This window comes from Pipistrellus kuhlii, unplaced genomic scaffold (assembly GCF_014108245.1).
Source record: "Pipistrellus kuhlii isolate mPipKuh1 unplaced genomic scaffold, mPipKuh1.p scaffold_m20_p_5, whole genome shotgun sequence".
NCBI classification, from domain to species: domain Eukaryota; kingdom Metazoa; phylum Chordata; class Mammalia; order Chiroptera; family Vespertilionidae; genus Pipistrellus; species Pipistrellus kuhlii.
Window position 1 is genome coordinate 63,258,860 of NW_023425551.1, and position 17,090 is coordinate 63,275,949.

The window sequence follows — 17,090 nt, forward strand, 5'->3', positions numbered from 1 at the left end:
ATTCACGTTGTGATATTTATTTGTTGAGTGCATAAAAACATTATAATATCTACTATGGGATAGACAAAATGAATGAGGTATAGATGATGTCCCAAAGGGGCCAACAGATGATTAATACATATTTTGTGGATGGTAATGTTGGGTATTAATTATTAATATTATTGTTCTTGGCAGAGTTGTTACAAGCAAAGTGTCTGGGGGTTTTACATTGGGAATCAGGGAAATTTAACAATTTTAGCATACATTCTGAGCATTTATATTCAGATCCAGCAAGCTTCTGTCTTCTAGGTCTGCTTTCTGCAAACTCTTCTCCAGTTTTTTTCACACCCAGTGTTAATTAAGTCAAAAAGTAAACTAGATGTTTGGGGCACTGAGAATGGACAGGCCAAAGGATAGGATATGCTTATGTGTCTTTAATGTTGTTTCTCCCTGGAAACAGAAAGGGTTTGAAGGTGGTACTTTGGAGAATAACTGCTTATGAAATACAAGCTAGGTTATTTGATCCCTTTTCCTGCCCTTTCATGTTGGTGTTAAAGTGTAGGAGAACTCTGAGTAATATGCCATCATTGAAGAGCTTGGCAGAAAATTGAATCTGAACAAACCATTGAATTGCTTTACTAAAATTCATTTAGCCATTTTCTTATCACTGAACACATTATTTTTTGCAGAGCTTTTCTTTTGCTATTGTAAACACTAGAATTTATATTCTTATAGATACATTTGGTACACAACCAAATTTTAGAAGTAGACTTACAGGTCAAGAGTGTATATATTTTTAAGGCTTTTGATATTTAGTCGTAAATTGCTCTAGAGCAGGGATGTCCAGTAGAAATTTCTGTGATGCGGGAACATCCTATGTCTGTACTGTCCAATATCTTAGGCCAATTTTGGTGTAAACTTAAATAGCCAAATGTGACTAGTGGTTATAGTATTGAGTAGTATCTAAAAGATTTAAACCAAATTACTTTTCCACTAGTGATATATATGTGTGTCTATTCCCTGTTTGCTTGTCAACATCAATATTTTTTAAATTAAAATCTTGACAATTATATAGGTTAGAAAGCTTGATTTGTGTTATTTTATATTACTACTATTCGTTGCTAGAGAGGTTGAGTACCTGTAGGCATTAATATTTTTTCAATGGATTACATATGTCTGTGTTAAGAAGTTCATTTTTTAATTTCTTTTTTTGATATTAATATCAGTAACCTTTGTCTTACCGAGATATTTCCCAACTGATTTATTTTTATATTTAAATTATTGTAAAGTACATACATATACTTTTAATAAATAGGACAAACGTTTTAAAGAAATTTTAGTTTCATTAAATAGCTTAAGAAGGTTCATGGATAAAGAATGAGAAGGAGACCTAACCGGTTTGGCTCAATGGATAGAGTGTTGGCCTGTGGACTGAAAGGTCCCAAGTTCGATTCTGGTCAGGGCTATGTGCCTTGGTTGTGGGCACATCCCCAGTAGAAGGTGTGCAGGAGGCAGCTGATTGATGTTTCTAGCTCTCTGTTCCTCTCCCCTTCTCTCTGTAAAAAAAAACAAACACAAAAAAACAATTAAAAAAATATATGAATGAGAAGGAAAAGAGATGAAGAGAGCCCTAGGGAAAGGACCAAGAATGTCTGGACTCTGGTGAGAGAGGAAAGACCACCAATGAAAGAGAGAGAGGTGTCCCCAGACACAGAGGGGAGGAAGGAAGGAAACAAGAAAGTAGGGGATTGCCTCCTTGGATGCAGGGAGGAAGAAAGTAGTGTAGCGCTGAATGTTCACTTAGACGTTGGAAGAGTAAGATTCTCTTTTGAAATACTAGCTTGATGAACCAGAACATTCCAATACTCTTTCTCTTTCAATCATCAGAAGCTGTCTCTCAAGGTCTGTGCATCCTAGCTGTAGCAACCACAGTGCAGTATTCCTCTCTGTAGGAAGGACCTAGGTGGGGTGTATTTTTTTTTTTTTTAAACAGACATTTCAAAATGGGGCATCTAGGAGAGAAGCAGTATAGTTAGTAATTAAACCAGAGGCCCAGAATGTAAGTCTTGTCTTTTATTACAATTTAAACCATTGGCTCAGTGGATAGAGCATCGGCCTGCGGACTGAAAGGTCCCAGGTTTGATTCTGGTCAAGGGCATATACCTTGGTTGCGGGCACATCTGCAGTAGGGGGTGTGCAGGAGGCAGCTGATCGATGATTCTCTCTCATCATTTCTTTTAACTTCTCTGAGTCTTGGTTTCCTTTTCTGAAAATGGCAATGGAACTGCCTACCCCTTATATGAATGTGAAGACTCAATGGGATGTAACACGTGGTAAAACACTTTGGGCAATTCAGTGCAAGGACTTACCTGAAGGTGTAAAGCTTAGATTGGATATCTTGGTGGTGGTGTGGTGGTGACTGGGGCTTATGCTGCAGAATGCAGAGGACATTTGTTTAAAGGAGTAATGTTGGTCATTGCAGCTCTGGGAAGAGACCAGTCTGATAGAACATAGCTCTTTAATACTTCCTTACAAACAGCCTACAGTTGCCAGAATTCAACAACAAAATTCAAATGCACTAAACAGTTCTTTTTTGAAATACCTTATTTTTGTTTCTGTGCTTGATCACAATTAAAGTCTATTCATGGATTTTACCAACCTTGTTTTATGTCTTTTTCCCCCCTTTGCAGATGAACGGGACAAAGTACAAAAGAAAACGTTTACAAAATGGATAAATCAGCATCTCATGAAGGTCAGTTTCTGTTTCTTTCACATCGTGGAATTGTTTTGCATGCTTTACTGTGCAGTAATTGATTGAACAGCCCCGAATCACAGCCTAACAGTTTAGATTCTAGAGCAGGTCACATGCATTAGGCATCTGTAATTATTCGGTGTGGAGCCTGTGGGTGATGATGGAGGTGTACCCAGTGATCACAGTGCATTCTGTGGCATTAGGATAACCTATTACTGGACTCTAAGAAAATCTCAGATGCTTAAGAAATACGTCAATATTTATATGTTAGGGCATGGGAAAGCTACAATTCTCAGTAAGATTTCTCCCCCTCTCCACCAAGATTCAAACCACGTGGTGGCATCAGATTTATGTGGATGCCAGAGGGTTCGATGAGAATGAAGGTGTACTATAGAGACAGAAGTCCAGACTCATTTTATATCTTGTACTTAATATGACCCAGAATTTGGTACTTGGCTACATACGTTTCTCTGTCTGTGAAGCAGTTCATAATTGCAGTTCTTAAAATAATATTCATTTGTGTGCCATGGCTCATATGATATAAGCTCTCCAGAAAAATACACAAAATTTGCGTACAATTTCATGGAGCTCTTGGATCCCATTGCAGCGCTTCTGTGAGTCTCAGCTGAAGAATGCAGAGGACTTCACAGTTCACTATTAGTCAGTTTCTCCCCTCTTTTGCGGACAGTCGCAAATGGGAAAGAGGCGATGTTTTAAGTCTGCTGCTTGGGACTTGGAAAGAGTTTTCTCACCTAGAAACATTATTTAAATTAAATGTGCTTATAGCCAAAACCAGTTTGGCTCAGTAGACAGAGTGTCGGCCTGCGGACTGAAAGGTCCCAGGTTCGATTCTGGTCAAGGGCATATACCTTGGTTGCGGGCACATCCGCAGTAGGGGGTGTGCAAGAGGCAGCTGATCGATGATTCTCTCTCATCGATGTTTCTAACTCTCTGTTCCTCTCTCTTCCTCTCTGGAAAAAAATATATATCAATAAAATATATGTTAAAAAAAATTTAAAATGTGCTTATATTCTTAAGTTATTCTACAAGTCCTACTGGAACCATCATGTCATATAGGAGTGGTCCCAGTAATGTGAAAGCAGCTGATGACCTATAAAAGCGGTTCTCATTCCAGGGGGCAGATGAGAATTCCCTGCGAGGTGTTCTAGGTGTCCCCCTCTCCCCACCCATTGACAAAAACCCTTTGCCAATATTCCGATACGTCCTTCGAGAGGCCAGATCACCCCTCCCTCATGAAGAATCACTTCTGCAGGGAGGGCTGTTACTGCAGGGTGCAGAATCCTCTGGCGTGTTGGCGAGAGATAAAAGGTTAAGATCCTCAGCTTTTGTGAGGAAATACACTGCGAGTGCTAATGAAGGCTGCCAGCCGATTACCTCCTCTCTCCCAGGCTTTGTCTCGTCTTACATGTACCACGCACTTGATGTGAGTGGAGCTTCCCCACAGGGGAGGGCAGATGTGAGCATGGGGATGGATAGGACCTTTGGAGCTGAAGGCTCTGACAGGATTTTTCCATTTCTGAGGTGCACCTACGGGAAGCAGGGCTGTAGATGAAGGGGTGCCCCTGTGGTGGCTGGGTATCTGTGGGTGAGGGTGTCGCAGAGGGTTGCCCATGCCATCTGGGGCGTAATTGTTAGGGTTCCAGGTTGTGACTTGAATTGTACGGTGGATTTGTGGGGACTAGAGAGAACTAGAAGCACACATGAGGATAACTCCCTCGGGAACCACAGTGCTGGCATTCTGTAGTTACCTAATGGGGGTCTGCTAAGTGCCAGGCATGTGGAACTAGACCAGCCTTATGGGTATTTCATGAATTGGATGACTGGGCATAGGAGAACAGCAGTTGAGCTGTTTGTGCACAAAAGCTGTGCTGCTCCCTCCCATCACAGGGCTGGCAAGGGTATTCCTACTGTGCGTATACCGGGAACCGGTTAGTCATTCGGACAACCCTCCGAGGTGTTTAATTTTGTAGTGACACAGCCTTCAGACTCAGGCCGCAAGGTCCTGAGCGTCTGGCAGCTTTGGGCCCCCAGTTGTCATTTTATTTAGATTCACTCTTGGAGGGCATCTTCCAAACCCTCCTGTTCACGGCCCCTGTGTAATAGCAGGGGACCCTCGCCGCAGCTGCTCACTGGCAGAGCTGCCCTAGTGGTCAGGACAGGAGAGGGAGCATGGGTTGAGAGCAGGGACTGCGCTGTGTTTGATTTCTCTGTGACTGTGGGAGGTTGCAAGCTCTCCCTGGTTAGGAGTTTGTGTTGACTTTTCTCTGCCTCAGAGTTTTAACTCTTCCCTTTTTAATCACCATGACTTAGGAAATTATGATTTTTGCTTCTGTAAATAGCACACATCCAGTGCTTGGGGCTGATTCTGGCAAGGTGAATTTTAAAGGATTATATGACTAAGAAAAGTAAATATTGTGGGGTTTTAAAGGATTGCTTAAGTTACTATTATGTCCATATGGGTAAACGTTCATTCCTTAAAATATACACTGTACTGGTTAGGGTTTTTTAATAGAGATTTTCTCCAGAAAAAAATGAATGTAGCCTTATTTTCAGATTTATCAGAGCTAAAATTACATTCGTTTAAACCGAACAGATTGCTTAATTAAAACTTAGGGTTGTTGGTGAGCTGAAGTCTTTGGCTTTTTTTTTTTTAAGGTATTTAAATTTGAGTGTTCTGGTATTTCAGTTGTATGACTAAGCCTGTCCTTAAACTGGTTGTTCTGACAAGAATGCTTTCCTTTGATTCATCATTCTGCAGAGTCCTTTTAATAATAAAGCCCAGTTAATGCATTCAAGTCTGCTGCCTACACAAGTTTCTTCACACACTGAGTAGACCAATTGTTTACCTCGCAAGTTATGGTTGCTAGGTAAACCATTGGTGTCAGTAACATTATGTATGATTCTTTAGCATAATTTTAATTATTGTACTGAAACATGAGCTGGTTGTTTTAAAAAATACCTGTGACTTTGATAAGCTAAATTTTACCCAGAGAAATATTCTAAAATGTAACATTGATAACATTATTTTATTATGTACAATATTAGTTTATACCCATTCTACTTTATAAACTAGAGGTCTTATATAACTAGTTAGTTTTACTTACTGGTCACATGCAATTCTGTCTTGTCTAGAAATTTGTAAGGCAGCAGTATAAGAGATGGCACCTAAGATTTAAATTTAAGTACCTATGATTAGCTTTTGTGTTGTTCTCAGAAAAAAAAAAAAAGAAGAAGGAAGGAAACCCTTTGTTTTTGGAAACACTTTGAAGATCAGAAGATTCCTTTTTAATTGTTTACTTGGACCCAGAATTAAAACTTGAGCCATGACCGAGAGGCTATATGCAAAAGGAATAATTTAAGGTGATAAGTGATTTTTAGGAGATTAGAATCTGAAGAAGTCCATATAATGGTTTTTCCTTATATTGGACCTTCTAATTGGCAATTGATAATGGAAGTTCAATGTGAGAAACTTTCAAGCTTATAGAGAATTTTTGAGATAATTTGAGCCAAACTGTCAACAATTGCTGGAAAGCAAAATCTCAGCGGGGTGAGATAATGCTCTGTAGAATGGCAGTTTTGCACCTTATTTTATGCATTACAATCAAAGAAGGAGACTAAGTGGGTTACATGAAATCCACTGGTGACAGGTTAGAGAGGCGAGAGAAAGCAAAACGCTGAAACCTCTGGGATTGGATAAAGAGTAAAATGATAGATGCATGCTTCTTTCACACAGGTGGGTACGGAATAGTTAACTGTCAACGATTAACTCAGTGACAACGAGTTGATTTGTGGTCTCCGCAGAGCAGTGCTTGTGCTTTGAGGGGTCTGGGGAAAGGAAAGCTACTTTGACATTCCAACGATGTGTTATCGTAGATGCAAAAAAGACAAGAGACGTAGACTCAGTTTAGGTAAAGGTTGACCTTTGTCAGGGAAGAAATTGGCCTAGGACATGACTACCTACCATAAACTGCTTTCAGTTAAAATTTTTAAATTTCAAACCATCCTTTGTGGTTATGTTAGGTCTCTGAGTTTGCATGACTGCCATGGAGACCTCCCCTGAGCTTGTCAGGTTGAGTATGTGGCCCCTTTTCATCTACAGGAGTGTATTCTTCAGCACTGGTTAGCTCTGTTGTAAATTTATTCCTTAACATTGTGTAATAGGATATTTGGTCTGAATTTTTAAATTTATTTTATTGATACCTAAATGCATTTGGAGAGAAAGAGGTCCTGGGTTCCAATATTGAACCCTGCTTGTTGGTAATCTGCTCGGTTACCACATGGGAAACACCCAACTGACTATCAGATTTTTTCTCTGATCCATCATATCCCTGGAAAGTTTGATTTACCCCTGGCAGAGATATCCTTTGCCCGCCCGGAGAATCAATGACTTCATGGCCCCTCCGAACCAGTCACACACTTCTTTCTTTTTCTGACTTGGTGTCTGGAAGGAAATGTAAATCCCCAGGCTGAGAACACAGTGATAACGCTGCTCTGGCCACCACAGGCAGGCACCTAGGACCTGGGCTGCTTCGCTCCGGCCCAAGCTTCCCCTTTGCCCGGAAGGACATCTGGAATGACGTGGAAAGGACGTTTGGTCTAATTAGCATATTACCTTTTTATTATTATAGATTATTATTATAGACTGCTGCCTTTACTGTCACTACCATTTATTGAAGTTAATGAGTTTAATCCAGCATGAAGTTGCTAGGATGTGGCAGGGCTACCATTTAATTCTTGGCCCTTCTGGTTCTACAGAAAAACGTTGTCTCACCACCATATCATGCCACAATAGAAAGACAGAAATGATCAAAAAGAAACAAAGACAGAGAAGTATGGGGGGGGGGGGAGGGAGAGGGAGAAGCAATATGTTGCTTTACTAGGCTCTAATTTCTTTCTGCATTATTCTGCATATTTTAAGTCTTTTTTTTCTTTGGGCTCAGACCCATTATATGGCCGTACATTTTTATTTACATTCCTCTCTAATCAATTTACTTTACACGAATTGAGAGATATAGATAAAAGTATCTGAAGAAATCAGGCAGCGTTCCTGAAGGTCATTGTTTTAGCTGGAGAAAGGGACCAACTCAGGCATTTTCAAAGAAGAAAAACACTTTTGATCAGGTGTTAACATTCTCAATCACGTTGTGTAGGCCTTCATATCAGAAGTGTCTGCATTCTGTAGTAGGCTGATTAAAGCGGAACACTGCTTTGTTATTTAACACTAGACTCAGCTAGGGGATGGAGCTGTGTCTGTCTTAGTAAACAGTCCATCTCCTGTACCTAACTAACATAGTGTCTAATACTCTGCTGTATTCCTCAAACCATACTAAGAAATGTGTTGCTTAATGAATGAGTGTGAAACCGAACGAAACGTCCCCCCCGTAGTTTATGATATAGAACTATAACCACTACGACCGGGAACTGAAAGGGTTACTTTTGTGGGAGCGACATAAAAGTTAGTCTGGAGGAAAAATAAGTTTAGGACAACTTCCTTCTTTTAAAGCTGAAAAGACCTATTTCATAACAGCTATAGAGAGTAAGGCCCCAAGTCACACAGGTCATGATCACCAGGGCCAGACTTAGGATCTGTTCTTCTGTCCCCTTTCCATGATATATTGTTTCTCCATTTGTGGCTAGAAAGTTTACTCATGTTAACAGACGAGATTAATTTATTTACCTAAAGGTACAAATTAACTTCACTGCTTATTTTCATCCGTTCAGAATGTAGAAGAATATTGCCTATCGCTAGATTCTTCTACCTTGGAAATTATCTTAATAATATATTAAAATTAGATCCTCTGCAGTCTTACTCCATGTAGGGGGATAAAAAAAAATATTTTTCTTTTACCCTTTGAGGTTCTTGGCTCTATAACGAAAGACAGATTAACAAGAGAAAAAACATACAAATAGACTTAATAAAAGTTTTATGGGATATGGGAGCCTTCATAAGGAAATTGAAGACCGGAAGAAAGGGTTAAACCTGAGTGCTTTTATATTAGGTTTGATTAAGAGTGGGAGTCATGGAAAATGTGAAAGCACAAAAGTGTGTGAGGCAAGGGGCGAAAACAACAAGGCCTGTTGGTTTGGATTCTGCTCAGCATGTCTCCACCTGCAGAGGTAAGGGCGCTCCTTTCCCACAGGTGCAGGGAGGGCACTTCTCACAGGAGGGTCTTGTGAGCTGCCTCCACTCCAGCGAGAGGTAGGGTGGAGGCAGAGTCTTTCCAGCACATGCTACTCCCCAAGTTTCTCCAGCTCAAAATATTTAATATGCTGAATATTTAATATGTTAGGCTAGTGTGTCCTAAACCTCATCATGAGGGTGCAGTCAGGTTTCTTTGAAAAATACTTTCTAAAACATTTCTTCCCATAGAAGCAAATAGAAAACTGTTTCTGGACCCTAGTCAGAGTTTACGGTGCTGCACATCCGAGGGGAATTCAGAGATTCCTTTCAAAGGGGCCTGACAGAGGAAGGCAAGGAGCAAAGGACTTGGGAGCCAGTAATCGGAGAGAGATGGGAGAATTTGAGAATGAAAATGGCCAGGGTGTCAAAGGGAGTCCTGGGTCGTGTTGGGCTTGCCCAGGAGTTTGGAAACTATTGCCCATGCAGCAGAGTCAGTTGATCTTAATATAGGAGAGAAGAAATGTCTGTGTTGTAGCAAAGAGAAAGGGAATGACTTCCAAGGTGTTGAGTCTGAGAAAACGGTTGCATACTTCTAAAAATGCTGACATCAAAGTTTGACGGCACTGTGCTGTTGATTTACATTACTAACATATTCAGACACCAATATTTGCTTAAGGAATTCCCTATTAAAATTGTTCAAGTATTCTTGCTTGTGATTTTTTAAAAAAGTAATATTTTTTTTTCAAATAAAATTTAAGGAGTCCATAGTGTTCATTATAAGGACAGTTTTTGCTGCTGTCTATGTAGAGAGTCCTTGACATATAAATGGGGACTTTTATAAGTCATTTCCCTAAGTGGCAGACATATATCATAATCCTGGCCTTGTTCTAAGGCCACTAGATCTTATGTAATGCATATCCTATGTTATGGGTGTTAAGTCCTGAGATCAAGGTGCCATAATACCCTAAAGGAGAAAGAGTGGTCCTCCTCCTCATCCCCAAGTAGATTTTAAGTTTCAAACCTCACTCCATTTCTTTATCTTTCCTTAGACTCACTCCATTTTTTCCCCTCTCAAGGGCCCAGGGCATGTGTCTGTCCTCCTACGATACTCTATTTCCCAGTGTGTTCATATCCCATTTTGGACTTCCAGTCCAGCTGGTCTCATGTAGGATCAGGAGCAAAGCTTGATGGGAAGCTCTGAGGGGACCCTAATTCACTGAAGTCTGTAAACGATAGAGCACTCTAGCCATTCTTCAGGAAAATAAATCTCTGGGAATTTCAGACAGATTCCAGAAGAGAGTCAGTTACGGATGGGAAGGGCAGCGTGGGAGTAAGCTAGTGATGCCCGGAGTCTGCCCCGGTGGTCAGATTTTCCAAGCTGTTCCTGCTTTTCAAGCCTTGCCCTTCACTGTACTTTGGTACAGTGTGATGCTGAAGAGCACCCGCTGTGGTCTGCCAGGCTTGGGTCTTTCTTTACCCAGGGCTTTTTACTGGAGGTGTGACCTTGAACCTCTCAAAGCCTTTGTTTTTGCATCTGTAAGGCAGTGATAAGAATAATACTCTCTTGAAGGCAGGGGAGGGTGGAGGAAGGGGGAGAGATCAACCACAGGACTTGAATGCATGCATATAAGCATAGCCAGTAGACACAGACACTAGGAGGGTGAGGGCATGAGCGGGGGGGTAGGGTGGGCTGGGAGGGTAATGGAGGGGGGATAAGGACACTTATGTAATACCTTAATTGATAAAGAATAAAAAAAAGAATAATGCCCTCTTTATATCTGTACACCTTTTAAAATCATCAAGAAGCTTAAGGTTTGTCCTCCCATCTTCCATAACAGTGGCCCGATGTTTGCATTTTTATGGATTTTAATCATAATATTGAAGCATCTATTTCGTATGAAAATTACTGTTTGAAATTTTAATCTTGTTATTTGTTGTTGTTTTTTTTTTTAATTCAACCTTTCCCAGACAAGGTTATCAGTGCTGGTATCTTGGTATAAACCAATGAATATGACTGTAAAACTTGACCTTGAAGGAAAAGTAAGACTTCAGTAGCTAGAGGAGGAGTTGAAACAGAACAGCACTTTGGGTAGAAGGAACATCATAGTGCAAGCAGAGAGAGATATGACAGTAGTGGCTTTGAGGATGTGACCGATTCAATTCAGCTGACATTCTTTTCAAATTCTCTTAGTCTTTGGGTTGGAAGTTAACTCCATTGGTAGGGTGCTGGGACCCATGTATCTTGCAAATGGGATCTCAGGTTTGGTAGGTGTCAACCTGACTCAAGTGTACTCTTGGTTAAATATGTTTACAAGATAGGGTGCTTATAACATGGGCTAGAGACAAAAGGACTTCTGCTTAACTATCACGCTTTAGTATAAGACAACAATGTGCATATTTTTTGACTCGTCATGCACAGTGGAGAAGAGTGAGCATCCGTGGTCCACAGACTTCTGTTGAGTCGATTAGAATCTGGAAATTTGGCAAAATTGTACTGTCATTTATAAGTTTTCACTTTGAAAAAAATTGGTAGCATCTTTGCAAAATTTACTCTTCCTATGAAAGGTGTAGTTCTGTTGCAGAGATTAATTTTAACATGTGTCAATTTTTTTTTCCTTTAAGTACACAATGGAAAAAAAGCCCTTATTTATAATTCCTTCCGAGCATGAGATTCTCAGATAGTTTTACAGAGGTTTTGTTTAGGTTCTGAGGACTTGGAGTTCCATCTGAATTTAAGGCAACAAAATAATGTTAAGAACAGGGAGGAGGTGGTAGGCATCAGCATGAACTGCAGCAGAGGCAGTGGGATCTCATCATCTGGGGGCGTCTTTAAAAATAGTTTCAGTGTTTATCTCCCAGTGGCAGTTGTCTCGATCATAATCCTGTATTCTGAAGGTTTAGCAGGGAGGATATAAAGCAGTTGTCAGTTGTTTATTTGTAAAGACTTGAGGAAATGGGTTTATGTTTAAAGGAGAGGGAATTCATTTGCACAGGAAGTATTGGAATACTATAAATGCCTTAAAACTGTAAAATATGCTGGTAAGAGACTGTCATTTTTTCCCAATCCTTGAGACTTAGAAAGAGATAGAGCCACCACTTGTGTCATCCCCACCCTTGGTAGTGTCTTTCCCTGGCAAAGAAGGCTCTGAAAGGGACACCAGGAAGTGCCTGCGGTGGTGTGGCCAGAAGACACCCACATTGGCCAGCCCCACCCCTCTGGAGCCCGTGCCACAGGTGGATTTGATTACTGCTGAGCTCTCTCTGCCCTCTATGAGGACTTTTCTTCCAGCCTAGAGCCTGACTCATCCTATTCCAACCATTTCGGCAAGTGGCTTCCTGTTCCCCTGAGGGGTGGGGGCTGACGAGGGTGTTACACACCATCTCTGAAGTAGATGAAGTTACTTTTTGGGGGCTCAGTTGGTTCTTTGATATTTTTGTATGTATTGAGAGTGTAGTGTTCCTTTCTCCCTTCCCCCTCAAAACTGCGCTGAAGTACTTTAAATTGTGCCAGAAAGAGAGTTCTTATTTGCCACAGGTATCCACTTAATTGTTGAATTGCTGTGTAGCAGATCAGGCATCAACAATCTATGAGCCCCAAAGGAGATGATTCAGCTCAGAAGTATTCAGTAAGCCACAACCAGCACTTTAATCAGAATTGCAAAGTAGTTGACATTTTTGTTTGCCATTTCCCTATATCCCTTTCCTGGACCCTTCTCGCCTCACTCACCAGCTACCCAGGGTCCTCCCACTACCTTCTCAGTGTTAGAAGCTCTTCCTCTAGAATCCCATCATGCCCTTGCATTGACTTCTAAAATCCACCTCCTCCCATGTAATTCCATCTTTGAAATCGATAATACAGATTATACATAGGTGTTAAGACAGCTAGTCAGATAAAGTGACCTGACATTAAGGGACAAATGACTGATAGCTTGCCCCATCTCAGAAGTTGTCTTTATTTTCATGTAGGAACTGAATGTATTTTACCTGAATGTACCTCCAATGTATAATAATATATCTGAACCTGTCTTATGGCATTGGTATGACCTTACTGGGGAATCTTTAGTGGGGATTTATTGAGGAAATACACATTTTAAAAAACTAGTTGTTAATTTTATAAATTTTATAAAACTAGTTGTATAATTAAAACCAATTAAAATTCTTTAAAATAATTTTATATGATTTTTATTGAAAAATATGCACAATTCTGTTTCAAAACTTCTTCAATGAAAACTACAATTTGAAAATATGCTGGAATTTGTTTAAAATGTTGATGGTAAAGACCAGTACTTTGATGATGTAGATATAAATTACCTTTGTTAAACAGATATTTTGTATTTATTATATTATTTGGGACTTGGCACAAATGAACTCCTGTATTTAAATATGTAGGACTTAGCTATTAGGATGGTGCATAAAATTTGTTCACTTGTGTGTGTGTGTGTGTGTGGGGCGGGGGGGGGGGGGGGTCCCTCAGCCTAGCCTGCGCCCTCTTGAAATCTGAGAGCCCTCAGGGCATGTCTGAGTGCTGGCTTAGGTCACTGCCACTGCTCTCGCCAGCCAACAGCCTGGCTTCTTGCTGAGCCGCACTCCCCCTGTGGGAGTGCACTGACCACTAGGGGGCAGCTCCTGCATTAAGCATCTGCCCTCTGGTGGCCAGTGCACATCATAGCAACTGGTCATTCCATTGTTCAGTCTATTTGTATATTGTCCTTTTATTACATAGGACTTTCAATAGTCATTATTTGTCTTGTTATATTGCTATAGTCATATATTTACATTTATATCAAAATTTAGTTTTGTTGACAAATTTATTTATTATTTGTTAGAAGGTCAAGTGATTATAACCCCACTTTCCCCAGCTTTTTCTTTCTATTGCCCAAATAGTGAGAATGTGAGAGGAATGGGAAAGAGGTGAGCATAAAAATGCTGGTTATTGGTACCTCCTCCTTTCATTATGCTGTTGAAAACTGCTCTTGATAGAATAGTACTTAACCATGATCTTTTGAAGTAATAACTAGTTTAAAGGTTTATATAAATAATGAGCTAGGAGGATATTTGAAGAACTTTTAAAAGGTGAGACCCCTGTAAAAAAAAAAAAAAAAAAAAGGCAAATCTTTCTGCCATCACTGGGTTTCACCCTCAGAGACAGAATTCTGGTCAGAAACAACTTTTAGTCTCACCTAAAATCTCCCTCAACCCCTGATTTTAAAAGACTACATGGAATGGATAATGACTGTGTCTATATAAGCTAGTGCTCATTTGTTTGACATTGGAATATGAAGGTTGTCCAGAACATGTCTTTAACTAGAGGCCCAGTGCACGAAAACTCATGCATGCATTGTCGGGGGAGGGTCCCTCAGCCCAGCCTGCACTCTCTTGCAGTCCAGGACACCTCAGGGGATGTCCACCTGCTGGGTTAAGCCTGTTTCCTGGGGGATCAAGCCTAAGCTGGGAATCAGACATCCCTCTGGCAGCCTAGGAGCCCTCGGGCAATGTCCAACTGATGGCTTATGTCCTCCAGGAATAGGCCTAGTGCTGCTGAGGAGACAGAAGAGATTCCCACCTCTGCTGCTGCCCTCATAGCCGTCAGCCCAGCTTGTGGCTGAGTGGAGCTCCCCCTGTGGTAGTGCACTGAGCACTAGGGGGCAGCTCCTGTATTAAGCACCTGTCCCCTGGTGGTCAGTTTACTTCATAGCAACCAGTTCCCGGTCGTTCTGCTGTTAGGGTCAATTTGCATATTAACCTTTTATTATATAGGATAGAAATGAACTCCAAAACAGTGAGCAAATATTATAAAATTTAGTGTGCAAAGTAATTGATTTCTGAATTTATTTTTCTCTTTTAGTTACATTATTTGTAACTGCTTAGTAAGATCTAAGATCTTAGTAAGATCCCTGCAGGATGAGGGAAAAGCACATGCAAAACCAGATTTATGTCTGTCTTTATGTTGACAAATAGGAGAAGCTGACAGGAAAGGTAGAGGACTCAAGCCCAAACCAACACAGATAAGAATCAATCACTCCAACCCCCAAATTAATACAGACAGGTGTAATATGCTTTAAAAATTTGAAAATTGAAATTGCCTTTTAAAAAGGTCCCTATGATAATGCTGGGCAGAAAAGAATACAAAAAACAGCAAGTTGAAACCATGACTAAAATGCCCCCCCCAAAAAATGAAGTTTTTATCAGTAATTATAAATGTGTGTGTGTGTGTGTGTGTGCATGTTTAATTGATTGTAGATTGTCTAGCTGAAAGTTTAACAGAGAAACACTTTTTGCCAAAGATATAATCAGTTCCATGTGAAGTACAATAGATGGATCATTTTGCTGCCTAGGGCCAACATTGGTTTGTTTCAAACTCTTTGTTATTTATTTTATTCATTAATACCATAATACATTTCGAGAATCATGAGAATTCTCGTGTTTTCTGCTCTAAGGATTGTGGCCAATCATGATAATTCTTTAAAAAGATATTAGCTTGTAAGAACATGTAATAAATAACTTCAATATGCAATGAGTATTTAATTTACTTATGTAAAACGTTTTTTGTTCTCGTTCAATAGAAACTTATCTGGCCACTGGGTAAAGCTGGCAATAAAACTACAGGTCCACAATGTGTTAAGATATATGACAAATATCTTTATAGTTAAAAAAACATTAAAAAATTAATCCCATTTGGCATTAATGATGCCTTATTAACATATTGCCTAAAAAGTATGACCATCTTTTTTCTACATTCCATAGGATGTTTCCCCATTACACTCCCTCCATCAGTATAGAATTTATATAGAGTTTGAGCTTTGCTTTTTATTCTTTCACAACTCTTAAAGAAATAATACTGAAATAAATTTGTAATATACAAAACTGTTCAGATAGGGCAATGACCTAAGAGAATATCTCATTTTAAGCATTTCTGTGTATTTTATTGATTTATTTTTAAAATGTTTTTATTGATTTGAGAGAGACAGAAAGGGAGAGGGAGAAAGAGAGAGAAACTTTGATGAAAGAGGAACATCAATTGGCTGCCTACGGCCTCTCCTGAGGGATTGAGCCCATAATCCTGGGCATGTGCCCTACTGGGATTCAAACCTGTGACCTCTTGGTGCATCGGTTGATGCTCATTTCACTGAGCTACACAGGCCAGGACATTTCTGTGTATTTTAAAAGATCAATTTACTGATCAGTAATTGATGATGGTGATATATTGATAGACTATTTTAAATTGATTTTTAAAAAATATTTTTATTGATTTCAGAGAGGAAGAGCGAGAGAGAGATATAGGAACATCAATGATGAGAGGGAATCATTGATCAGCTGCCTCCTGAACACCCCCCCACTGGGGATTGAGTCCGCAACCTGGGAATGTGCCCTGAGCGGGAATTGAATTGTGGACCTCCTGGTTCATAGGTCATCGCTCAGCCACTGAGCCACGCCGGCCGGGCTTAAATTTATTTTTTTGAAGTAGAACTTTTAAGGAGGTCTACCAAGAGAATTTGGTAGCTTATTTTTTATAAATGCATGTGTTTGAAGTATAAAAATGATATTGAAAATCATTTTCACGGAAGCTGACTGTGCCCCTTCTCTTTACCCAATTCGTGCAAGGCAGTGAGATGATCTCATTTGGGACAAGCCTTCTTCTGTTATTTATGATCCTTTCTAAAGATAGTCGGTTGTTTTCCAGAAAACTGCATCTTTTAGGTGTAGCACTCTTTAAGAGAGGACTGAGTCCTTCCTGATAGTTTACAAGGTCAAATGTTGGTCAGAGATGCTGTGTCCTCATTCTGTTTAAGAGCCTTCCGTGGTTCTCTTTACTTAGGAAATGTCTACGCTTTTTAAAACAACATGTAAAGCCGCCATGTCTCCTGGCCCACCTTCCTACTTTACCTTCCCATTTCGATTCCATGGACTGTTTCCTTCCCTGCACCTGCAGGTGCATATATCCTTGCCCTTTTCCTTTGTCCTCATTCTTCCCGTCACCTGGCACATTTTCATGTCTTAATCAGGCAGTCTTCTTAGCCTTCAGACTTGGTTAGAGCTCCTCAGAGCTTTCTGAACTGCTCTGAGTGTATTTACTCTAGATTGAAATTTCCTCTCTGAATTTCTGTCATCGCAGACTGCAAGCCTGAAGAGGTGGCACTCTCTTGTCATTCATCTTTGTACCCTTAGGAACATAAGTGATTCCCTGGCATATAGTGGATGCTCAATTAATATTTAGTG

General features: G+C 40.1%; 1 protein-coding gene across 27 annotated transcripts in view; it reads left to right on the forward strand.

Annotated features, from left to right (window-relative positions):
* DST (dystonin) overlaps positions 1-17,090 on the forward strand; it is a 419,024-nt gene that overhangs the window by 171,820 nt on the left and 230,114 nt on the right. For all 27 annotated transcript variants that reach the window (XM_045573100.1, XM_045573106.1, XM_045573103.1 and 24 more), the window contains one exon: positions 2,670-2,731. In XM_045573100.1, the coding sequence (XP_045429056.1) occupies positions 2,670-2,731 (62 nt within the window). The remainder of the gene's footprint in view (positions 1-2,669; positions 2,732-17,090) is intronic.